A 25,618-nucleotide genomic window follows, 5' to 3' on the forward strand; every position below is an offset into this window, starting at 1 on the left:
TTCAGCCTGTCTCATACATGGCATAGGGCACGGACATTTCTCGTTTAATATATACACAGGTACAAGAGCTAGCAGTTTGGCACTCTCGGAGCCGAAGGAAATGCCCTTTAAGCAGCAGTCAAGCTGGCTATAGGAAAGTGTTAAAAAGCTATTTTACATGTTTGACTGGGAACATTTCCCAGAACTTGGATAGCAACCCTAAGCCATAGCACTCTTCTGTGCATGTCTTCCTATGAGCCCCTACAAGGGAGCAGATCGTGTTCTTCACTATCAAAGAACATAGTATTTATATCCTAGAAATACTGTACCTTTTAAACTAGCTCCAGAGAGCCAGACTAGAAGCCAGGTCCAGAAAAATAATCCTTAAGTCACAGTATATCGATTGTCTCTAAAAACAGGGAATGAAGTTAACACAGTGGACATTCTGATGAGACAGTACAGAATGGCAGGGCCGTCCACTTCTGTGTCAGCAAATCCCTCTCCTGTGCACATCCAAACAATGAGAAAATAATGGAAACGCTTCAGTCTGTCAGGACAAAATCAATCACGAGGAGATCTCCACAGTTCACCATGTGCCAGGTTCCCCCACTCTGAAGCTCTGTACTCCAAGGTCAAGAACTCTTTCCCCTACAAAGATTTCATACCATCTTGCGGTTAAGGGTTGTAAGGAAAGGATTTTAAGGTAACATGGAATTCTGTTTTCCCAGAAAGCTCAGCTGAAGCATCTGTGCATCCCTAACCTGGCACTGCCCTAATATTCTGTCATGTTATTCCAGCTTCTGTCAATTTTTGCAGTAAGGGGTGACTCCCCAAGCCACCTGTTGAAGCGACTTGTACACTGGATATCTGGCAGATGACTTCAACACCCGCTGCATTTCCAAGGGGGACAGGCAAAGCAGCCAGCTCATGCTGAGGCGATGCTGGAGCCAGCCTCCCACACAGCACTGCAGAGCACACAGGTGTCTGCAGTTTCTCTCGCATCTTTGCAAACTACCCAAGAGAACAGGAAATCCACTCTGTGCAGGCCTGTTGTGCACCCTGAGCAACAAGCGCACTCAGCTGCTTGAAACAGCAGGAGCTCGCCCCTAACACATCCTTAAATACTTAAATTAGGGCCAGACACGGACATTCCAGTCACTAATATATGGTAAAGAGACTACAGGCTTCCTTCCAACAGCTGAACTTGCCTGACGGAACATGTAACCAGTGCTACACATCACCCAGGCACTGTTCTCCGAACTTACCCCCAGGATCTGGGCACCAACCCCAGGCTGTTTTTCCCCTGGCATAACTCCGAGGGCACACACTGAGCTAAGAATCAACTTTAGAGTACAGGTATTAGCAAACAGCACATTGCTACTCCATCTCTCTGCAGTTATCTGAGCACAGAGTCCTATGCAGGGAACAAACTGCTCATATTGACACCCAGCTCAAGCACAGCTGCCTTCTCCTGAACACCAACATCGATACAAATTATCAGAGGCCCACACACCTCAACACTGCTCAGGAGCACGAAGGTGGAAAACATTATAGCTATTCATCATTTACACTGTGCACAACCAACAGAGAGGGCAGACCTTCCTTCTCGCTACAGACAGGTGCTGGTCAACAGAAGCTTCAGAAAAACTGCTCGCCTGTACACAAGTTTAAGCTCTTTTACTGTAATATATGGTTGAATATATATACCTCTATATTTTGGAACAGGGAAGGGGCATGACATGGAGAAGCAGGGAAGACAAGTTCAAGAAGCAGAGTCATCTCTCCACATCCAAGAAGCTGGTGGCACAAATAACAAGCCTGGCTAGAGTGATCTCCAATTTCAAGCACAGTTGGTTACCCGCTGGCTTCAAAAGAGCAGACTATTTGTTAATGATATAAAATACAGCAACCATTTAAGATGCAGCAAGGCAAGGCTACTGGGCTGGGGTTTATGATCATGAACAATGTCAGAAGCTACACAACTGTGTTTAAAACTGTGAAAAGGCTGTTAAGTGACAGGAGTAAGCCATGTGCTGCTCCTGGAAGTGCCTTTTCCCTCTGACACCCCTTCATCCTGCAGTTGGTGTGATGCGTTTGTAAAGGTGGGGAGAGGGGGATTTGCCTGAGGGTGAAGCCTCATGGGCCGGCCACAGAACGTCAGGACAGTCTGATCTGGTCTCGCAGATCCCATGTTCCTCGCCTGAGACCGAGCTTCCATCAGCAAGCACACAGTCAGGTCCTTCAACAGAAGTTAATCCCCTTCTACCTTCCTAATTTGTAAGGGTGAAAGAAGTCCAGCAGAGCAGAGCTGGAAAGCACAAACAGGGATGAAAACAACCAGTTTGCATACTGATCTTTGTATAATGACCCCCCCACCCTCACAGCTCACTCTTCCCCAAATAAAGACACATTGTTCAATGGCATGTTGAAAAGACGTGCTCGTCATTCTTAATAAACAACTAGAGTAAGAATACATAAGAGAAACAGGGTGGTACCTTTATATGATACACAAGTGTATGTTACAAGAATTCCATCAGGCACAGGAGCCTCAAGGTGTAAGGCCTCAATGTTAGGCCAAAAAAGAAGAGTGTGGTAAAGTTTGTACTTTTAACATCTAAAAATGTCACTTAAAGGTCTGAATAGAAATTGTTGGCTTGTGGTGTTTGTCTTTTTTTTTTTTTTTTTTGTATAAATCACAATTGCAGTTCACTCTCTCCTCTTCCTTCCAAGATAACAGCAAATTAATGTCCAAGCACAAGAAAAGATGCCTGCCTCTCCTCCACTGGCTGAGCAGGTCCATCCATCATCCTGTGCCCTCTAGGCTGCTCGTGCTCCAAGGAGACAGAGGCCCCAGCCATCCAGGCCAATCCTGTAGTTCATGTTTTCTACATCATAAAAAAAAGCCAGAGTCAACCAGCAGCTTTCCACAGCTCCCAGCTTGCAGGGGATATGCAGCCTCCAATGGTTCCAACAGTTTGGTGTGTTGGGTAGGATACACAATGGGTAGGTTTTTCCTTTAGATTCTTTTAAAGAGAAGAAGCCTAAAAGGGCTTCATAACTACACCAATAAAAAAAACCAAAAACTTAGGCATATCCTTTAGTGTAAAAGTCTGTACAATTTATCTTTGCTTGTCCCTCCCCTGTCACCCCGCCCCACCCCTTCTGAGCCAAGGAGGATGCCTTAGTGCATGGAGCTGGCGTTAGCCACGGCAAGAGCTTCCTGAATCTCTCGTATCACCAGGATCCGGGTGAGCATCTGCTCCATCTGCTCTCTGCTGATCGGCTGGATGGAATACCAGATAGGGCTGTTGGGGGCCACCACCGGCTCCGGTGTCAAGTAAAACGTGTCATTCCGGCCTTTCACACTCTGGGGGCTGCGTGAGGAAGATCAGAAATAACCAGACTAACAAGAATGTCCTGGGAGGGAGAGACCGCCACTGTCCTCACCCCAGGCTTCACAAATCCTGACAGTGATCCTCTGGCTGATGAGACACGAAGGTATGGAGTTACATCTAGGGGCAACAGCGGTCCCAAAGCTTTTAGGCTGCATCAAGGTTAAAAAGCCATGGTGATGACTGCAAGAAAGTAATTTTTATTTAGCACTGGTAAGTATAACACACACATGGCTTCAGGGGTCTTTCAGAGTGAAGCAAGGATGGGGTGTTTGCACATCCAGGGTAACTGCAGACCCATCTGTGCAGAGAAACTTCATCATAATCATCATAATTTAGAGGCAAGTTTTTGAGGCTCCCTCCAATCTCCACAGAAAGTCGTCATTTTTGTTCAGAAGCCAATTTGAATAGGACCTTGATCTGATCTCAAGTAGCAGCTGCTTCCAGAGGACTTGCAAGTCACAGGCAGAACAGCAAGCTCCTGCCAACACAGCAAACCTCCGGAGCGAGTACGAGATTACGAGCAGCCAAGTCACAAATCAGGATTTGTTTCTTTAAATACCACGGAAGTTCAACTTACATGCCATCAGAGTAAATCCCACCTTCTCACAACCACGCCCCTCCCCATTTAAGTCAATTTATGCAAATATAGAAACTGTGCCAGTAATATAACACAGCCCTGAAAACTAGGCCAGCTACAAGATGCAGCTTAACAGTCACGGAAGACAAGCATTCATACACACGAACGAGCGCTCTCACCATTTGAAGAGGTAGAAGTCATACAGCTTTATCGGACACCTCAGGGGGTTCTCTGGGTTCTCAGTCTGCTCTGCGTACATGTCATCTGTAACTACAAACCAGCCCCCCCCCCCCAAAGTCTGTCAGACACTTGGTACAAGCACAGCAAACCGAGCAGCACCATACAGCCTCAGCACTCCAGAACACGTTGTCACCAGGCAACAGCTGGCGACAGACATGCGGCCGTCCCAGGGCAGAGGCGCCTGGTTATAAATGCTTAAAGCGTTAATGGAGAGCTTGCTGTATCCCAAGGCTACTGAACAACACAACCCATCCATATCCTCTCTGTTTCCCCTGTACCTGTGCCCAAAACGAAAGGAATCTTACTACTGAGACTGCAATGCCTCAGCTAAATCCTGGGTCTGTGCTTTTAAGAGGACAGATTTGTACTTACATATGGATTCTATACGGGTTCACACGAGTCAAGGTAAGAAAAAACTCCCAAAGAAGTTTCTCTCTCTGTCCATGTGCACTCACACCAAATATCCCTCTTCGCCCATAAGACACAGAAGCAACAAAAACGTTATCCTTGGCTCTTGATGAAGTACTATTCACCTCAGGTAAGGTATGTCCCCAGGCTTACTGTTAGAAGGTACTAAGCTCTCTTGGACAGAACGCACAGAAAACTCGTGCTGCCAGGCTGAAGGGACCTGCGAGAGCCTGGGGTTCTTGTGGCCCTACCTGCAGACATCTCCAGGTTCATCCACTTCCTTCAAGCCCAGTAAGTAAATATTCCCAAAAAAAACTTCCAGACACTACCTTTCTGTCCTGTCTGGTGTACGCCAGAAGCCTTCAGATAGCGGATACTCGTGCTTTTATCCTTGGGATTAGAAGGGTTCTTCTTGGTCTGCCTCAACACCTTGGAGAAGGCCAGCTTCATGTGCTGGTCTACTGTTTTCAACAGGAAGTATCTGAGCAGCAAGAAGAGAACACAGGACATTCAGAGGCGAGGAAAGGATATGGTCATGACAGTGAGGTAGTTATCGTTACTCATCACAAGCCAGCCGAGTCTCAAACCAACACTGAGTTAGGCTGTCCCAGCAGCAGAGCATGCAGCAGCCACAAGTTCAGTTTTCCCTCCGCTAGCTCATTTTCTTGTACCGCACCTTCTTTGCCTGCAGTGCTGCAAGAGGGCTCTGCGTGCAATCATTCGAAATTCATTATTTTGCCCTAATCCTGTGCAGCAGTTTCCTACAAACCCCATCAATCCATTTGAAGTTATTCTATTCCCCAAGATTCCCAAAGACCTAAGTACTTACTTTGTATTAAAGAACATCAGTGTAGTGAGCAAGGTGGAAGGGGAGTGAGCTCCTAACTGCTTACACTCCCACAGCATCTCTTCTGTTACATGACTGGAGAGGACATAACCTGCAATAATGAGAAGTCAGCATCATGCCAGGAGACAGGAACACAGCAGCATTTTACAGTCTGTAAGTACTGGAGAACATAAATCCTGAGGGGAAGAGGAGGAAGAGATCCTTGCTGATGTCAAGATTCACTACTGCGCAAATAACTTTTTAAATAGCAGGTAATGTTAGAAAACACTTGTATACATACGTCCACCTCTAGCTGAGGAGAATATGCTTCTGCAATATGCCTATACATCCCAGCTCAGAGAGAAATAAATATGCACTTAAACAGCTTTCAATTAATGGCTCGACTCCAATGCAGATGCTCCTAATCCAATAATATGTGAGAGCAGGCAGGCCAGTGTAACAAATCAGCTCTTGGCCCTGCACACAGCTTTAGTCAGCACACAGTGCCAAGAGATGTATTTGGACACATGAGTAATCCCTTTGATTCTCAGATTTTTTTTTTCCTTTGTGTAGAACAGAAATACTATACTCCAAATACACAGATAAACAGAATAACAGACAGCAGTATGAACTCTGGGGCTTGTGGAATGACAAAGCACAGATCAAACAGCCAGAGTGAAAACAAAAGGATTCCAAAACTCAGGGTGCTACTTAGCGATCCAGCCTGTAACATCAGCTGCTTTACTGAACACGGGCAACAGCTTCTTCACTGACATCTGATCAGATCAAAGGGAATGAAGTAATGAGAAACCAGGTTTCTGTGCTCTGAAAATGCAACTCGATCTAGTTCTCATACGCGACTCTGTCAAAATCTGTCTCTTCTGGAACTGCTCCTCCCCAACACTGTTGCCATCATCTTCTGAACAACAAGGCTGAGATGAGCTGGGTTTGATTGCAGCATTCGAGGCTCTATCACGCATTGTTTTTCCTTGGACACTTAGTTGCTCCTGCAGACCATATCCATCTGGCTACATGGCAACATGGCAGTGTTGTATTATCTCCCAAAGTAAAAATACATATTAGAGGCAAGATGTCTTATCAGAAAGCTTGATTCAGATCAGGGATCAGCTGGCTTCCAAGTAAGCCAATCTTGTGAAACTACAAAGTCCAAACTATCTGCCTTTTGATGGGTGACAAGCAATAGGCAAATAATACTCTACGACAATCAGGGCTAGAGCCTGACGTGCAGTAACACCAGTATTCAATGCAGGTGCAACATTTTTCTTCCTGATCAGTATGAGCTGTTCTAGGGACATTAAGTACTTCACAAGGTTTCTATTCAGACTATACTTACACTGTAGTTCAGTTTTAACACTCCAAACTCCAGAAAGTCACAAAGTTCCTAAACAAAAGTCCTTACCAAGAGGGGAAACACGGGGCTGTACGTCCTTGAGAACTTCATGCAGCCATTCGGTGAACCGAATATAGTAGAGATCTGAGAAGATGTCATCTACTCGGCCATTTTCAAAGAGATACTGTAAGAGATTCACAACACAGTCCAGTACAGTGGCAGCAAATATATTTCTCAGACCAGACCTTATCCCAAGAACCCACATACTCGGTTAGTCAAGCATTTCACAGCATAGCACTGAAGACATACATTCCACTTAGAAAACTGAGGACCTTTGCATCAAGGCCAGTACAGGGTTGGTAATCTCAGTTGCTATCACAGAAATGCTAAAACTCAAAGCTGGTTGGATTTCACCTTTTATTTCAGGTGTGTTCACTGCAAGTTATTTTACACGACCATCCTTTGGACATTAGACTTTTTCAGATACAGGAGAGAGATGCCCAATTCTCCTGTCAGAGTTTAGCTCTGTTCCTGCAGCCCTTCCAAAAAGCACGCTAATATTACCAGCTCAGATCTCCCACAACAATAAAGCCAAGTTCTTGACTGTTAAAGCTTCAACTAGATCAAGTTTTGAGATTGAGAACTTTCTCAAATATCATCCAACCCTCCTCTCCCTGCCAAAAAAACCCTAAAAGAATGTATTACTCTCACCATGATACTGAACTCAGTTATTAACAATTCTTCACAAACTTAACTCAATAGGTGAAAGCATTGCTGTGCGCTCATTACATTTAATTTGATTTTTTTTTTTTTAAGCAAAGAGACTTTTTTCTTATGAAATTGTTGCGAAGCTTAATAGAATCCTCTCTGTATATGCTGACAACATGCACAGCTCTGCTGCACATACAGCTGTCCTACCCCTACCTTCTGAATACACAAGAAGATATAGTAGAGCACATCTGGATCATAGGGTTCACCATCACCATTTCGAGCTTCTCGTGTCATTAAGCACAGACCATAATTCAGCTCAGCCACTGCTGAAGAGATGAGATCTTCCTGGAACCTCAGCAGCTGACGCCCTGGAAAAACAAAACAAAGCCATATTATTTAAGCCATAAAGCCATATTATTTCCCAGTCTTTTAGGAATGATTTCCCACATCTCCAGCTTTGCTATTCTATCTGGCAGGCCCAGTACCACCTCATTCTCGCAGCATAATAAAACAAGCTGAAATAAACACAGATCTTAGGCTGTCAGATCTACTAAAAGATAAATGGGCAAGAATCCGACAGGAAGACTCTCTGCCCTGCCATCTGCATGACTGTTGCCTTCTCTCACTATGGCCACGATGAAACGCTGCCCTGTGGTAAAAGGAAAACAGTGGCTCGGTCACTGCCCTACCAGCTTGGCTACCATTCACAGCCATTTGGTTTGTCCACATCTGTGTCATACAGCACCCTTTCCTACAGCTACCAGGCTAAGTGCTCAAGCTGGCTCAGCACGGAGTCAATGCCTCCTTCAGAACATGTCCTGTGGCAGCGGGAGCGTGCAATAATTAGTATTGCAGAGCAAATCCGAGTTGAAATTTAAAAACACTCACTGATTAAACAAAGGTGTTTTCCAGAGCAGTAAATCACTAACATTTTAGTAATTCCTAATCCTACTTGAAAAGAAAGAAAGGCCACGTTGCCATGACACATACTTCCAATGGGTGCTAGCCTATTTTGGGCTTCTTTTTCCAGCTCTGCATTCTTGGTCTGTGCCCAGCTTTTCCACACTTCAAGTCCCTCTTCTGGCTTCAGAGAGTTTGGAAGTAGAAGTTCAGGTGAAGTCTGTGGCTGTGGTTCAACTTCAGCAACCTGAACAGTTTGAGCCTATGAAAGAAAACATTTCAGTTTATATATACACACCTTGATATCCAACAGTTTGACAAAAAAAACACAAGTAATGCCACACACTACCTTCTAGCCCCAGAATATGAGCCTTCTGCAACACTAATAAAATATTAATCCAAGGAACATAACGTTTGCTGTCTAACCTGAGTTGCTGCTCGTGAAAGAGTATTTGCCTCACCAAGAACACTTTTAGTTTGAACAGACATATTTATAGGTCCCTTAGCAAATTCATGCAACTTGCAATTTGATGCGTTTAGAAGTCCTACAGAAATCACAGGACACCTAACAGCCACGAGCTGTTCTTGATGCAGTATCATTAAGAACCTCGCTGGTACCTTCAAAAGCAAGGATCTCCAAGGGAGTGAAACCCTCTCAACAACAGATCTCTGGTCTCCCCTCAAACACTGAAACGTGACAATTGATGCTGACACAACCTTCTGCCCTGATCTCGCAGGTACCTTGTCCAGTGTGAGGCCAGGCACACAGGCTGGACTGCCAGTTGCTTCTTGACTTGCATTTTTCACAAATAGAGCAAAAGAGCTGCAACTTGCCCAGATCCCACAGCAGCTCAGTGCCAGGGGACAGGGTGAGGCGAGCAGGAGAATTCCTACTCAGTCTCACAGCTGTGAGAAGGACAACCCCCAGAAGTTAGATGTTCACCTCCAGTAGCTTTATTGTCCTCTTAGAGGAAGAACCACATACCTACCTGCTGGACTCGCCTCTGTATTTAGGGGCTTATGCAACACCCAGTGCCCCAGAGAACTGGGACCAGAAAAGTGTCTGATACCCAAGACTTGCGGACGACTGTGCAGGGGAATACGCAGTGTTAGTAGAAGCTTTCCAAGTAACCATTTAAGAAATCATGGAGTTAATATCTCAGAAAGGATCCCAAGAATGGGGCTCATGTTCTAACAAGACCCTAAAATAATTCTGAATGTCCTGCTTAGGAGAAAGGCAAAAAAATTCTATCAACTTACTTTGTTCAAGTAGCTGAAAGTGATTAAGTGATCTCTGAAGTACCAATACAGGGAAAAGATGAGCTACAGGAGGCTCTTTCAACATGACAAAATAAACTAAAAAAGTCCCGACCCAATACAACCCCATGCATTACAAAGACTCATAAGCTGTAGCTTAAAGTGCAGCTTTATAAAAGAGGGCATCCAGCACCTGGAAGTTATCTAGAGATGCAGGGAACCTTTTTCCAGTGAAGACCTCAGCGGGCTATAGCCCACAATCAACCCAGAAAAGGACATTACTACAGAATGCAATGCTCTTTGTCTCAGTGCTTACTGGTGAAGTAGAGGGCATATACGCCTTTATAAAGCCAACAGTGTTATTTATAAACTGGAAAGAATTTATAACAACATTTATGCTCGCAGACTTGGATATTTTTGCCCTCATTCCATTCAGCAGAAACAGGCTCTCACAGATCAATCACTTTTCACTTTCTGGTAATGAAAGATAAATTACATCATTTGCACATATAAAAGAGGCCATGAATAGCCCTAATTATTCAAGTTTTAAAAGCAAATTCAAAATAAGCTATGGCTTAAAGTCAGCAACAAAGCACTTAAAAAACCAAACAGCAACAGATTTGGCTGTCAGGTTTGCTAAGCACTACAAAGAGATGCCGACTTGCCACGGCTCGTTCCTGTGCTCTTGCACACCAGACGTTTTCCAGAAGCAGGACACGGTGTCACAGAGAGGTGGCATCTGTCCATGAAGTTCGCCTACAACTAGTCAGATTTGACACTCTATCTGGACACTGGATCTGCTGTGGGCTTCACGTGCTGCATAACACCAAGTAACTGATAACTAGGTGACTGGTGTATTTGCACACCTTATTTTGCTGCAGTCATCCCTGCCTGTCCACTGCAACCCTGAGAACAGCACAGAAAACTGCAGACCTCGGGACAATCGCTATCAAGAAGCCAGCAACGCGCACGTATCTATTAACTTACACTATGAAGATGAGAACTGAATTTTCTTTTGGGAAGTTCAGCATCCTATAATTTACATACCAACACTACACATCGCAGTCCTACACCTATCAGAAGTCAAATGGCAAACATCATGTCCAGGCTACTGGGACAGATGCATCTCTGGTTCCTTGACACCAGCTGTCCGGTGACCTCCTCCCTCTCCACAACATGTGCAAGTTGTTAATCACGGAGACCAAGAAGCAGTTTTAACTTACTGAGCAAGTGACTTGTAGCTGCTGCTGCTGCTGCCCCTGCTCTTGGGGTGTGGGCTGTTGCTGCTGCTGCTGCGGGTCCCATATGTGCACCGTCTGCGCAGTGTTCTGGTACGTCCCTGCCACAGCCTGCACCGCCACTGGAATGTGGATGTTGCCATTCATGAACTGCGCTGGAAAGAGCGAATTAGCAAGAGTCTGCACCACTTCCTCGTGAGAGTTCTTCACTACTGAAGTACTTCCCACCATCTTATCCTTGTCGTCTTCCAGCTTCACGGTAGCCAGCGTCGTTGGCGAGCCACTGACGTGGACAGCATTGTAGGCCTCCTGTGGGATGGCGATGTGGGTTATGTTTTGCTGCTGAAGGTCACCACGTGGCTGAGCAGAGTAAACAGGGATGGTCCAGGTCTCTCCAGTGGGGCTAGTAATGGTCCCAGTGGCACTGTACAGGTGGGCACTGTCCACTGTTAACAAGTCTGGCCTCAAAGAGACATAACTTTGCTGCTGGCCCTGAGGAATGGCCAGTACTGTGGCAACTGGCTGCCCCGAAATAGCATACGATACAGTAATAGGCATATCCACTTTGCGTTTCTTCACCGGCTGAAGGACACTAGCAGTGCTGATCCGCCGCTCTCCCTCTCGCGGAGAGCCCTGTTGACAAGGGGGAGGTGACAGTGCCCCGACTGTTTGGATCTGTATCTGCTGGCCACCAGTAATGGCCTGTCCTGCCACAAGCTGGGCCTGGATCTGCTGGTGTTGTATGTGTTCCTCCTGGATCTCTGCAGCCTGGATCTGCTGGGCAGTCTGCACATGCTGCACTTGGATCTGAGCTGCCTGCAGCTGCGACGGGCTGGGGCTCTGCAGCGACTGACTCTGTATTGTCTGGGACGCCTGCTGCTGCGCCTGGCCTTGGATCTGCACTTGGACTTGTATCGGTTGCTCTGAAGCCTGATGGACCGTGAGCTGTGGAGAGAGCTGCTGGGCGGACACCTGCTGTGGGGACTGCTGGACCTGGACCTGAACCTGCAACGACACCAATTCCACAGTTAGAGATCAGCAAGCATCAGCGATTCAACAGGGTGGCCACCAAAGATGGTCCATCACTGAAGGTCTATGTTCCGGGACTTTAATGTTCAGTTTTATGATTCCATATATTAATCCATTAGTAAAGATCGCAGGAAAATGAAACCAAGTTACTTTAGAAGTACATAGTTGAAAACAGCGATACAGTAGCTGACCTGTTTGCTCAGCGTTGCACATGACCTCACTCAGCATGGACAGAACAGTACATGAGCTGCATCTCCATCACCAAGGCTCTGTGGGTTCAAGCCGACAGATTGCATCCTTGGAAGCCGAAAGAGCCTTCCAAGCTACTTGCATTGCTAAAATGTTATTTCAGTATAGGCCTTGCAACAGCAAGACTAAGGTCACACACATTACAACTCAGTTGTTAAGTTTATCTTACTACAAAATACAGGAGCTTGCCTCATTCTTACTATGTGCTAAAGATTATTTTACTGCTTTCAACCCCAGGCCCTCAAACAGCCGCAGGATCACTTGCCAGTGTCAGGCGGTAAGAAATATGGGTAAATTGAAACCAGCACTTGGCTCTTTCCACATAAAGCACAGAAATATTATTTTGAAACCAACTGCTAATAGTAACTCTACACAAGCAGGCGTCAACACAGAAAGTTGCAAGTTCAACCTGAATCTTTGTCATGCACTAAAGGGCAACACTGCAGCATTTGATTTTTGAACTTTAGAAGTATTTATTTGGCAGTGATAATTAAAACCAGCTATTTTTTCATTATTTATGTATTCCATTTAATTCCACTTATTGTCCAAACTACTCAGTTGTATTTTCTAGCTCATGCACTTACACAATGCTGAATAACATGGGCAAAATACGTCAAGACTTAGATCTAAACAGTTCCTTTTATTTTAGGGAAGAAAAATTAAATCACACCCTCTCACATCCATGCTCATTTGTGCAAGGTCTCTCACACCATCCAGCAGCAGCCCAGGAGCAGACTTAGAGCCCAGAGTCAGAGGTAGTCCTCAACACAAAGTTCAGGTCTCAACAACTTCACATTCCTGTCCCCAAACCCAATCTAGCTGTATCTTCACTCCCAAGGCACCCAGCAAGGTCTGGTCACTCCATCCAGACACTTCACATCGTGTCCCCTACACTTACACAGCCACTTTGTCACATTTGCCTTGTCCTACAAGCAATATCCCAGGTTCCCATCATCATCTGCTTTTCCAGGCTTCCTTAACACTACATGTTGAGGGAGGGAATTAATTACTCAACACCCCCTTTCAAATCCAACAGAGAGATGCAGAGCTTTACTAGGGGAACCTGTGAGGGCCACAGGAAATTTGAAGCCAACACAGATTTATTTAATTGCAAAATTATGTCTTGCTACTCATGTTCTCTCACCCTTTTCTACCTCACTTTCTAAAGTCCGTCAAGCTAACGTAGTACTTGCACAGAGACGCCTCCCTAGCCAGCTTGACAATACCAAAAAGAACTACCATGCAGTTCTGCACTGTGCAGATACATGAAATCTCCTTTCCCAACATCCCCTCTAAGAAGTCTTTAAAAATGTTAAGTATTCATTTGCAGCCAATTAAGAGCTGCCAAGGAAAAACGCGGCGTAGCAAAATGCACCACTTGCAGAGCAGTTTTATAAGTCACCTCCTGTTAAGAGCCAATTCTATTTCCAGGAAGAATAAGGAATTTTACAGGTTCCTGGCTGGGAGCTGTATGTAATATACTGTAATCCAGATGATGTGGACTTTCTATAATAATTTCCTGCAAGGTAACAAGAAACATATGACCTTGTGTTAGCGTGACAGTTTAAAAAGCTGCACCAATGAGTGATTTGATCAGGCAGTTATCTGAAAAAGGTGAAGTCACCTATGGGATACTTATTGAATTCTATTTGATACTCTTATCATACTGCCCTACAGCACGACTACTGCCTTGGGCAAACAGGCTGAAGCACAGATCCTAGTTAAGAGTCCACTTTAAGAAAGCCAGTTTCAATTACACCTCTAAGACAAGTATTCTCCAAAATACTCAATTTTAAAAAACACTAATATAGTCCTTAGTATTAGTTTAACTCTGTTCAAAAGGCTAACTGCAAGGCAAAGGCCCAAGACTGGACAAACTAAAAGCATCATTCCACTGATGCATTTTCAGTTTCACAGAAGAAATATTTGCTTTATCTGCTAGGATTCAAATTCATGTAACAGAAAGAGGTAAATTTACCATTTATCCTGTACTTTACAATGTGGTTTTGGAATCTGCACAGCTTGACTGAGAACACCTTAAAAGTACCCTCACCTGCTGTCCACACAAAATTTTACATGACATTTCCTGTTACTGTTGTAACACATACAAAGTAGAGAGCATTTTTTTTTCTTTTGGCTAGCAGTAAGAATTTAAAGTCCACTCATGCACTGAAACAATTTTATCACATACATGTAATTAGAGAGGTAATGGAACAGGTTTAAGCAAGAGGCATGGTCTAAGCACAGACCTGACGTGGCAGCATTTTATTCCTTCCACTTTTATAGGATAGTTCAGCTGGAAGGGACCTACAGTCACCATCTAGTCCAACTGCCTGACCATTTCAGGGCCAGCCATAAGCTAAAGGATGTCATTAAGGTCATTGTCCTTTATTTAGAGGCATTGCTTCCAAACACTGACAGGCTTGGGGCATCGACCACCCCTCCATGGAACCTGTTCCAGTGTTTGAGCTCTCCCTCAGTACAGAAATGCTGTCTAATGTCCAGCCTAAACCTCACCTGGTGCAGCTTTGTACCATTAACCATTTTAGAGCCTGAGCCTACTGCCTCTAAAAGTCACAGGCAACTTCCATGGCTTTCGGCAGATAAGCAATCATGATACAAGGCCCTATGATACTCCCCCAGGACTAAATCCAAACCCTGACACCCAGGATGTCTTGCTACTGCTCTGGAGTTCACACAGTGAACTTGTTAACACCCAAATTGTTAACACCCAAACAATGAGTCCAGACCCAAACAAGGCAAACAGGTCACGATTCCAGAATCACTGGAAGTTCTCTGTGCTGCAAACATCACACTTCTGACTAGAGACTGCTCCTATTTAAAAAGATATTGGAGCTCTAACTACTGTGCATTACACATCCCTTGTGAATTACACATCCATTTTTAACAACCGTATTTTGCAGCAGATCCCACCCTATTTTCAAGTAGGTTGTACCCACGAGTGCTACAAGCATTCATTTCAGATTTACAGACTTCAACTCAGTCTGAGACCAACACTTCTTACGTTGACCTCATTGTCTAACTTGCTATCTGAGAAAAAAGGGACAAAGAGTTACAACAAACATCATCAGCATTTGACTTTTTGAAAGCCTCTGTGCACAGCGGAATGCTTTAAATTTACAAGCCAAGACCAAGAGGGAAGACTTTAAATCTTCACCTTATGCTGAAGATTAAAGCAAGAACATGTTATGCTGGGAATTCCTGGGTTATACTGGTACAAGAGAGGAAAGGCCAAGTTACCAGTACTGAAAAACTGCTTATTGCCAGAAGTTTGGATCTAACAGCATGAAAAGAATCACTTCCCAGCAGGCTACCATTACACAAAGAAATGCCTTTTTACCATAAAATAGCTAGAAGTTGGACAAAATACTAGCTGACTAGAGAAATCAAAAGTGTTATAAGTCAGCCCTGCATCATAACAGGAGGGCAGAAATGTATTTTTAAGGTTCCCTTAAAGGAAACCTTCTGTCACATTACGCTCAAAAACATATTCTGTCTAGAACTGAGCACATGCAAAGAGAATATAAGTCACTCCATGAGCACGAGAAAGCTGAAGCCTGGTTTCCAAAAGTTTGTGTTTTGTTTTTTAGGTTTATTTGTCCCTCATGGTTGATAGACTAACTCCAACAAACTTTCAAGTAAGATTCGTAACACGCCTGTTCTGTGCAGATTTTTAACAAAAGGAATCAGACTGCAGAACTGGAGTTCCCAAACAATTCAATTGAAAGAATTCCCAAGCAAAGAAAAATCTCATCTATGGACTGACTGGATTACTTAACATTTCCTAAAACCTAACTCCAAATGAGCAACACACATACCAACTCTTTCCTGCGTGGTTTTTCCGATATCAAACTTGCCCTGGCGCACCTGACAGGCTCTTAAATGCCTTTTTTCACAAACACATCTTGGTTTCTGAAGCTATGTTAACACTGGCAAGCAGTAGGATACACCAAGATCAGACCTTCAGAGCAAGACTGAAGATCTACTAAGGTGTCCTCACTAAACACTCCAGAAGACTATCTCAAATGTAGGGCTAGTCTTGCCCACTAGCCAAGCTAGACAAGCAACTAGACACATCAAAACTGCATCTTATGCCTTAGTTTAATTTGAAGGGAATCCCAAATGACAGGCTCCAAACGTAGGAGAGGTAAGCAGGGGGCATGTGACAAACTTGCTGCATGAAGTATGTTCCAATTCCCCCCTAGAAGTAATGTAGGTGCAACTCAAACTTCCACACCTGAGCAAGCCAACAGAAGTCAAACACTTGGACAAAATGTGAGAGCAGAAGAGCAATCTCAATTGCTTTTTAGCCAACTTTAGGGAAAGAAGGCTTAAAATACACTTGCCTCAACAACAGTCCCAAGCTAAAGTGACTCCAGCATTAAAACTAACACCGTAATACAGTTTCTTCTAACGTTACGCCAGAAGGCATACACACAATTACGAAACAGACCTGAAGTACAGAGCAGGTGAAAAGACTGATCAGTGAAGTAGCAGGAAATGTTGGAACTTGTTATTCAACTCCTTTACAGGAAGTCCTTTGCTATCTATCTAAGTAAACAAGGTCTACGGGGAACATACAAGTCAGCTTTTCAGAGCTGCCAGACAGATTCTCACTCCAGGTTTTCCCTCTGTTCATTCATCAACATCAGGGAGAGAATTCCATGTGCCAAATTAGGCCTTGTGTGTGTTTGAACAGTTACAATATCAAGTTGCCAAGTTGTACACTAGGGCAGGACTTAGGCCTAAGACAGTTAAAACACATGAAGCAAGGAAAACAAAACAGCTTACCTCTCAAGAAGGAACCTACTGCCAATACACAAGAAGGTGCTACCTTGAAAACACCATGCTTGACTACAACCATTCTTTGAAGAGCCACACTCAGCAAATGCTAATTAACGCTGGCTGCTACACTAATATCTTACTAGGATGCTTTTCAAAGGTAAGCAAATAGGAGCCCTACCTCCAGGATGAACTTCAGAACCAAGACTGGGACGGGGGAAGCTGCGTCCAGCAGAAGTGAAGGAAAGTTGTGTTCTATGCAGAGCCAAAGATTTTCTTCTGAGCTACTTAGGGGCATTTTTCCCTGCCTTACACTGTGAATAATGCCCAGTGTCCTACCAGGCTCTGAAATCACAGAACAGACTGGGGGAAGACTGAAACAGCTGAACATTCAACACATGAAGAACAAAGCAATTAGAAAGGCACAAGCCTTAACTGAAAGACATTTTACGCAGGCATCTAACCATCCCCTACACAGTTCTGCAATCTTGCTCACCTGTAGCACCCTCCATTCAAGCCCTGCCCAAGAAGCTCTCGCCACCCAGCCAGACTTTGCCTTACTAGAAGGCTGAAACTGAGAATCTTCCCCACACACACATCATGTGCCTTAAGCAAAGATTTTTTTTGTCCTCTAATACTCTCTCTGTTAAATCTTCCTGTGGAAGGGGAAGCAGTGCAAGAGGTTCATTGTGTGAGCAAGTCAGCGCTAACATGTCACTGGCATCATCAATTCGATGGCCTTGATGCATGAGACCAACTAGCAACAACCTCACCAAGGGCAGAGCTGGTAAAACTCTCACTTGACTGGAGCAAAACAGCCCTTCCCAGCCACCCCTGGACACAGCACAGGGGATGACAACTTGACATGCGGAACTCTGACACTGCCGATGGCACTGCTGTGATACTGGGCACGGAAGGAGCCCCAAGTCACCTGTACCGTAGCACTGACTCGTATAAAAACCAACAGTTGCATCCACTCAGCCTTCAAAATAAACATTTGGCAACAGTGTGCTGAACTTTTTAGGCAAGAAAACCCCAAGGTAGCGACTTCTTCAAAGAGGAAATGTATTTTGCCAGGATAAATAAAAGCAGCAAGCAGTCATGGACCATCTTTGGTTGTTCACAGCAAGCAAAATTTAGGAAGAAACCTGAGCACTGTCTATCTTTACGATCGTAAGGTTGTCATCAGCACTTGCAACCTCAAGGTCATCTGACTGGTCATATTATTAGTCACCTTCAACACCACTGTCACACTGCCAGACACCAGCAGAATCATTCAAAGGGTCTTCCACTGATTTGCAACTGGATTAGCAAGAACTAAACAGATTATCAAGTCAAGTACTGGGGTGAAATAAATTTGATCAAAAACTAAGAGGCTTCAGTGGATGACCAAAATCTCCTCGTAATACAACACAAGTAGTATTTCAGCAGTGAGTCAGCTGGATCAGGTGCACTGCTCTAGGGGAACACTGTCACCCCCAGATAAACAACAAAATCCAGCTTTGTTCAGACACTGTGCTGCCACAGAGACAGTCCTGAGACAGGTGAATGCTAAATCACAGGTTTAACATAATCACATTCTTGATAAGAAACCTCAAAAAACACAAAAACACTTTTGCAAAGGGGTAAAGACATTCTTATCTATTCTTATCTACCCCATCCTTGCAAAAATCTTCAATATAATTCTGAACTAGCTGCTCGAATACACGTGAATCCAGCTGCACTGCTGATGGTGGTGATGGTGCCCTCATGCTGCAGCCGTATCTAGTTCCAGATGCGCCACCTGAGTGTTCTGGGGCTTTGTAACATCCTACAGCAAGCAGCATGGTAGGCAACACAAACACCTATTATAATCTGTACTGACACATGTGAAAGCAGATATTTTAAAGCAGAATCACATCAAAAACAAGGGGGAGAGAGCAGACAACATTCTTTAGGAAAGCTCCTGAAATCTTGACTTCCAGCAGGTATTTTTCATGTTCTGGCAGCAGGTCACTCAGTTTAAAAAACAGAACCAGGTCTCTGCCAGCAATTTTATGGTTATTTTCAAGAAGATCAGCAGATTACTTTTCTCTGGAGCATACGATATACGGCCTCTCTCTTCATCTCTGCTACTAGAAGACTTGCAGGGGTCAAGCCTGAACTTTGTGTAGTTCTGAAAGGAGACAGCAGCAGGAAGAAAAAAAAAATCCTTTTGACTTTTACAATTAGTTTGGGGGCCTTTCACATCTTCAAGGCTGAGGCACCCAAAAAAAGCCAGCCTTCCTAGTTCTTCTACTGAAAAATGTAACTTCTCCCAAAAAATGTGCTAGCTGCCAGACCCAAAAGCACCCTTGATCAGTTTTAACAGACTCATGCAGAGATCCAAGTCATGTCTCTCAGACGAGAGGCTTTTATTCTTCAAAAGCCTTGCAACACAAGTTACTGGAGGGCAACAGGTTACAGAAATCCCCGTTAAGCATTCATTTACTCAATAGAGAGAGTAATTGGAGACGAGTTACCTAGTGAGAGGCAAGTTTGTCTTTGCTGTAGGATAAAAGCATGCCAGTGAGCTGTTAGCACAAGTTGACTGTACCGCAACAAGCTCACACTACCTTATCTCCAGTCATTTGTGCCTCCATACCCTCATTTGTTGCAAAAGAAGAGAGCTCACAACTTTACATTCATGCTGCAGAAGGCACAAAGATTCATATTTGAAGTGTATAAGAATTACAGCTGTAGACATATTTCAGCTTTTTGGAGACATATCATAAGAAAACCTCAGTAAATGCCCTACCACCTGTACACTCATCAAAATTATGAAATGTGTTTTAAGACCAAAGCAGTTATCCAAAGTTATACGTTTTTTTTTTTTCGTCTCTGGTGCTGGATTTGCTCATTTAACACTTAAGAAAAAATAATGTAACACCTATTAAAAAAAAAAAGACGACTCTTTCCACTTTGCAAAGGGACAACGTACCTTGACACACACGCATCTTTTAGAATTCCTTTCCTGAAAGGTATCTTCCCCTGGCTCATATCGTAATTTGACTCCCCTGCATTGCCCCCAACTTAAGGCTAGTTCGAGAACTACAACCTTCAGAATGTTCAAGTAAAATAATTTAAATTGTTTTCATTAAAAAAAACTGAAGGCAAGTTAGATCCCACAACCACTCTCAACAACCAGATAAAGCAAGACCAGCAGAGGGGAGTGGTATTTATAGCAGCTTCACACAGAGTGCGAGGCTTCAGGGAGCTGTGGACATGCCAGAACTGTCAACCATTTCTCCAACAGGTTACACCACTACATTGCTATGTGTGCTACTCCTCCTACAGCGGGGCTCAATGGAGGCACAGTCAAAAGAGAAATTTACTACCAAATTCCTTAAATGAGAAGGAAATAGCGTTATTTTATATAAAGTTTACTGGTCCTGCTTCTTAAGTGCTTGCCTGTGGTTTCAAGTTAGACAGTAGCTGGCTCTGAACACCTCTCCATGGGTTAGCAAGTCATATGTAACATTTAGAAATTATTTAAGACACTTACCTGGACTTGCTGGGGTTGCTGAACCTGTATCTGCTGCTCTGGCTGAGTTTGCTGCTGGACACTGGTTGTCACGGGACAAGCAAGTTCAAGCAAAGACCCAGCCACCTCTGTGCTGTCCGTGTAAATGCAGTTGCCACCCTGCTGATACACCATTGTGGTGGTGGCCGTCTGCTGAAACTCCTGCAGAGCTTCCGGCCCCTTGGAAGCAAGGGAGTCCAGAAACTCCTTCATCCTGTGCTGAGGGATTGTTCGCGCCTTCACACGGATGTATTCTTCAAAGGAAATGGTGTTCTCCAGAGAATTATTCATATTGCAAGTTCCTTAGGGTTCCTTAAGGAAAGAGAAAGTGAAAGTCTTAACTACAGCACTCCTTTGACACAAGGTTATTCCTAACTCCAGTCACCAATTTCGCATACCGACCATTGTATGAAAACTAGTAAATGTGCACAGCCAGATGCCCGAGACAGATGCTTTAGTTTTACGAGGCATCTTGCAGTACTACACATTTCTCAGATTAACCCCTAGCGGCTCAGGGAAGTCTGGATGACAACCAGGTGTAACCATTCAAAGAGCTCACTGCCATGTAAAACCTTCTGTTCTTGTACTTCCCCCAGACCAGGCAAGTCCCATAACAGATGAAATCAAGTAATACATTTCATTCGTTTGCAGCATGCAGTGTTAGCGAGAGAAGCTTAGAAATCAATATCTGTGGCCCTGCTTCACAGCCACAGAGGTGGAAGAACCCAGCAGTATGTTCTATCAGGCCATGCGGTTCTATTCCGGGCAGCTAATGGGAAGCACAGCGGAAGAGCATCAGATGCAACATTCAGCTCACTGCTATTAGGACTAGGACAGCCTTATCGATTTGAACGTAGCAAGCAAAAGGAGAGTGCTGGAATCAAGAGATTCCTCAAAGGGGGAACTACACACATGGAGAAGCAGAGGTCTGTAAATGACAAAGGCATCAGCAGCATCAGTTCTTGATGCACTGTTCATATAGGAAGAGGTTAACATGAAGCATGCCATGTATGGAGACAAAAGAGCAACAGAAAAAGACATCAGATCATCAGGAAGTGAGAGCAAGGAAAAAAAAACAACCAAAGAAAGAAATAACAACAAAGATGACTCCACCTGAGAACATTAGAAAGCCCTAGGGCATACTCTGACAGCATTCTTCTCTTACTGACTTATCTTGTTTAAACCCACAAATTGTTTCTGCAGCGAGTGTACTGGTTGTTTGCAAAGCACTAATTAGTCTTGATAAAGGATAAACAGATTTGAGCTATAATACTACCAGATGCTGAGACGGTTGTGAAAAAGATGTGAAACAGCACAAGAGTAGGACTAGAACAGGTGATTCGGTACTACTAAATCCAGCTGTGGAAAGGAGGAAAAAGGGACAAACATCGCTATATGTACATTATCACTGTAGTTCTAAAGAGGCAGAACCTTTTATATATTTTTCCCATGATTTAATGAAGTGAAGCCAAGACAGAAATATGTGGTAGGACCACAACAGCCTGTGTGAAAATGGGAGTTAGTTCTAGGGTCTCAGTGGCAACCAAGCGTATTCCACAAGTCCAGCTCCAATTCCCACCAAAACCAGTGAGAGCTGCAGCAAATCCTAACCACTCTTCGCTGTTGCGTGACAGCAGTCTAAACACACAGAAGTTTTTGTTTACACAGAGGAGGTTCATGGCTAGCGCACTGGACCAGGCTTACAGGAGAAAGCGAATATCAAAGGTAAGGGGAACACACATGAGGCAACTTGCACTGTATCTATAGTTTCTGGAGTTATTAAGCAACATTAGTTGCTGTGTGAGATTACTACAGAAAAAATTATTTATAATAACATGCATCAACATTTAGTAAGAAGCACCAGCTAACAGTGTTCGCTTAGCGAGTCAAACAACTCTGTACAAATTAGCATGGAGAAGCTCCCACAGAGCCCACAGCTGGACAGAAAAACACTTCTCCTGCCTTTCAGGGATTCTGATCCAACGCATTTTCAAGCCAGCTGCACATGACAGAGGCAGTGAGACTGTTCACTTAGCTTAGAGTGAAGTGTCCTCGAGGAGCCACCCAAGAGTACTCAACACCTCTACAGGACACATTATTAACCCTTTCCCAGGTGACCACATGCCCAGGGTGAAACCAACAGAGAACAACCTTGTTACTGCGCCCTCAGTGACTTCGATGGGACCTACAGCTGGCACACTCCGATGCATCTAATTTTAGAGGCTCCATTATATACCCTGAAGCTGGAAAACAGATTGTGTGATTAAACGGTCCTGATCTCCTACTTGGAACTTGCAAATATTTGACTTTGATACTACAGTGAGGGCTTCAGAACACAATCATTTTGCACGTCCACGCCGAGGTGCACCAGCAGACAGCTTTCAGAGGGGAGATTCTTCTGAGGAATAAGCCTCAACAATGCCACACTGGGAATGCAGACGTGAACAGTACAGGTGGTCCTTGACAGCGACCTGCTGCTAAATGGGACAGGCTCACCTCTCAGCAAAGGTCCTGCCTTCTTCCTTGCCCCTGCATTGGTGCTTATTATGGTGTAACAACTCAGGGAACAGCTATTTGCCTTCTGTTCCTCTTGTCAAGGGAAAGAGCAGGGAGGTCAACAGGGCCATTGTTTTTGACAGCAGCCATCCGTTAGCCCTCACTTTTATGTTGGAACTCCAACCCTTCTATCAAGAGCTGCTCTCATGTACATCGTGCTCCTGTGCAGTAGAGACCAGAAGCCACCAGAAACCCAGATACATAAGCAGCAGGCACATAGATCAAGAAGAGGTCCACCACCAAATCACCACCCACCTCTTCCAACCACCAGAAAGGCAAACAAACACAGCATGAATTCCTTAGATACAAATCCTTGACTCTGCTCAGCTGCTCCATCTCAATTAGTTCTTTTTTAGCAAGCATCAAATATCAATAGCCCACGAGGCCAGTCTTCCCCTACTAGTGAATATTCCATCACAAGGAATCTCTCTTTTCCTCTCTTCTTGAATGGAAAAAATTACTATACTGAGAGCCACTAACACTTAAAACAGTGCAACACTCATCTGCGCCACTGCAGCAGCTGAAGTCCCAACCATGGATCAGAACCCCACTGTGCCACATGGTGTTTGTTCTTGCTCTGGAACAGCAGCAGGATCTCTGTTTTCTCTACAGCTCTCCAAATTTGAGGGAGCTAAAGACACTACAGGTAACAGAGCGGGCTGGACCAAGTTTCTCCCAGTCATTCCTGTCAGTTTTGAAGGGTGATAAAAGCACTGAACCATGCAAAACTGCACTTCAAAAAATCCTACACGGCAGCAGAAGTACCAGGTCTAGATGTAGATTTGGGAAAGTAACGTTGTACTCCCATAAATTGTATTGATTAAAACTAAACCCACCTGCATTTATGACAGAAAACCTCTTTAAGGCTCAAGTGTGCATTGAACAGGCTTTTGTAGGGCAACATACAAAGCTTGCTACTGCAGCAGCCACTTCTACTGTTAGTTATTAAAACATATTCGTTTATGCATTCCATTTCTCCCATAGACACGCATTAGAAATGGCAAACACCCACCTTCACTAGATCTCAGCAACATGTTTTTAATACTGCATTTTAAAATTTAAAAGAGAGCATCCAAGCACTGAGCTTTCTCTGATAAAGGGAGATAATTCCTCCCTGATTCAACATAACTGCATTTTTTTCCAGGAAATAAGTTCAAGAAACCCTCTGAAGATCATGAGCACATACAGTTAGTTCGTAAAATTGAGACTGAGGTTACTAAGAACACACACACAACTCGCAGCATGTGGACAATCTAGACTCACCAGTCACCATGTTGCATGTATTTCTGCTGCTCTTGTCCTGAGCTCTTAGACTTGTAACGTTCTGGAGAAGACAGAACAAAGAAGCCCTTTCCATCCCCAGTTCCTATTTCTTTATTAAAGCCATTTTATTTTAATATGTATTCCAGTAAGAAAAATAAAAAATAGAAAAGAAAAATATGATCATCCACACAGCTGGCAGCTCCCACTGAAGAACTGCGAGATGCCCAATTCCTGACCATCCCTCAACCTGGTGAGCCTAGCTAGGAAGGAGTGTGTAAGCACATCTGTCACAGGGCACAGAGCTCGGTGCCAGCGACACCGGAGTGACTGGAAGGCAGAACTGAGAACAAGGCAGCAGCAGCGACTGTACCCAGCGGTGCCCCCGCCTCCCCCCGCAGGTGCTCCCGGCCGCGGCCCGGGACAGGCGGGAACGACACGGGCAGCCCCGCCGCTCGGCCGCGACGAGGCGACGCTCCGTGTTTAGTCCCAGAGATCGCGGGCCGCGGTTCAGCCTTTCCCCCGTACGGCCGGGGGGGGGCCCCTCTTGCGGCACGGCCGGTCCCGCTGCCCGGGCCGCTCCCCGCCGCCTTTGTTCCCCGGCGGGGCGGCCGGGCCTGTGCCCGCGGGAGACGCCACGCTGCCCCCCCGCCGCAGGAGCCATGTTGGGGGCTCCGCCGGGGACGGCGGCCGCCGAGGGCCGCGCCGAAGCGGAGGCCGCGCCTTCCGGCGCGCGCTGCCGCCGCCCGTGCCCGCGCGGTGAAAGGGCCGCCCCGCGCGGGGGGAGGAGGGCGGGGACGCGCCCGGTGCAAGGGGGGGGGGGGGGGGGACACGGGCAGGGGGCGCGCCCCGCGCGTGCACGACCAAACTGCGCGTCCCCGCGGGCGAGGGATGCGCGCGCCCGGCAGGCGGGGCCGCCCCCTCCCCCCTCCCTGCCGGGCCCGCGCCGCCCCCGGAACCGCCGCCGCCGCCTCCCCCCGCGCCCGACGCGAGGCCCCGCCCGGCCCCGTCACCCCGCACCCCTCCGGCCCGGCGGCCCCGCTGCGGCGTGGCCCGGCCCGGCTCCGCCTCACCCCGGCCCCGCTGCCGCCGTCGCCTCGCGCCGCCGCCGCCTCGGCCCCGAGTCTTTTCCCCTCACAGCTCCCTGGGCGCCATCTTACATTCAACCCCCCGCAGCCAATCAGCGCATGGCTCCAACCTCGCGAGAGCGCAGCCTCCAAGTCCCGCGAGAGCACGGCGCCCGGCCCCGCCCCCACCTTAAAGGGGCCGCGCCCTGGTGCGTAGGGGGCGGCCTCCGG

The 25,618-nt window shown here is 45.6% G+C and overlaps 1 protein-coding gene across 5 annotated transcripts; it reads right to left on the reverse strand.

Moving 5' to 3' along the window:
• Positions 1-3,147: 3,147 nt before the first annotated feature.
• On the reverse strand, positions 3,148-25,493 carry QRICH1 (glutamine rich 1). Of its 5 annotated transcripts, XM_080350438.1 has the most exons (12): positions 25,394-25,485; positions 24,324-24,384; positions 20,487-20,816; positions 11,111-11,887; positions 10,868-11,032; positions 8,478-8,649; positions 7,701-7,855; positions 6,846-6,960; positions 5,429-5,537; positions 4,929-5,080; positions 4,131-4,221; positions 3,148-3,353 (listed from the first exon to the last, which is right to left on the reverse strand). In XM_080350438.1, the coding sequence occupies exons 3-12, from the start codon at positions 20,793-20,795 to the stop codon at positions 3,161-3,163; spliced, it is 2,238 nt and encodes a 745-aa protein (XP_080206564.1). In that variant the 5' UTR covers positions 20,796-20,816; positions 24,324-24,384; positions 25,394-25,485; the 3' UTR covers positions 3,148-3,160. The 5 variants fall into 5 exon arrangements, with proteins under 5 accessions (XP_080206564.1, XP_080206563.1, XP_080206560.1 ...); XM_080350437.1 differs by having other exon boundaries at positions 4,131-4,215; positions 10,868-11,887; XM_080350434.1 differs by having other exon boundaries at positions 10,868-11,887.
• Between the last annotated feature and the right edge of the window lie 125 nt (positions 25,494-25,618).

The sequence above is a fragment of the Nesoenas mayeri genome (genome assembly GCF_963082525.1).
Source record: "Nesoenas mayeri genome assembly, chromosome: 10".
Taxonomy (NCBI): Eukaryota; Metazoa; Chordata; class Aves; order Columbiformes; family Columbidae; genus Nesoenas; species Nesoenas mayeri.

What these genes read in the sequence shown, in the direction of transcription:
- QRICH1 (XM_080350436.1), bottom strand. Translation starts at nt 20,795, where the DNA reads ATGAATAATTCTCTGGAGAACACCATTTCCTTTGAAGAATACATCCGT. An exon ending in AGCAACCCCAGCAAGTCCAG is followed by an intron (nt 11,888 to 20,486) that starts GTAAGTGTCTTA and finishes GTGTCGTTGCAG; the next exon opens with GTTCAGGTCCAGGTCCAGCA. An exon ending in TAGGCTAGCACCCATTGGAA is followed by an intron (nt 7,856 to 8,477) that starts GTATGTGTCATG and finishes TTGTTTTTCCAG; the next exon opens with GGCGTCAGCTGCTGAGGTTC.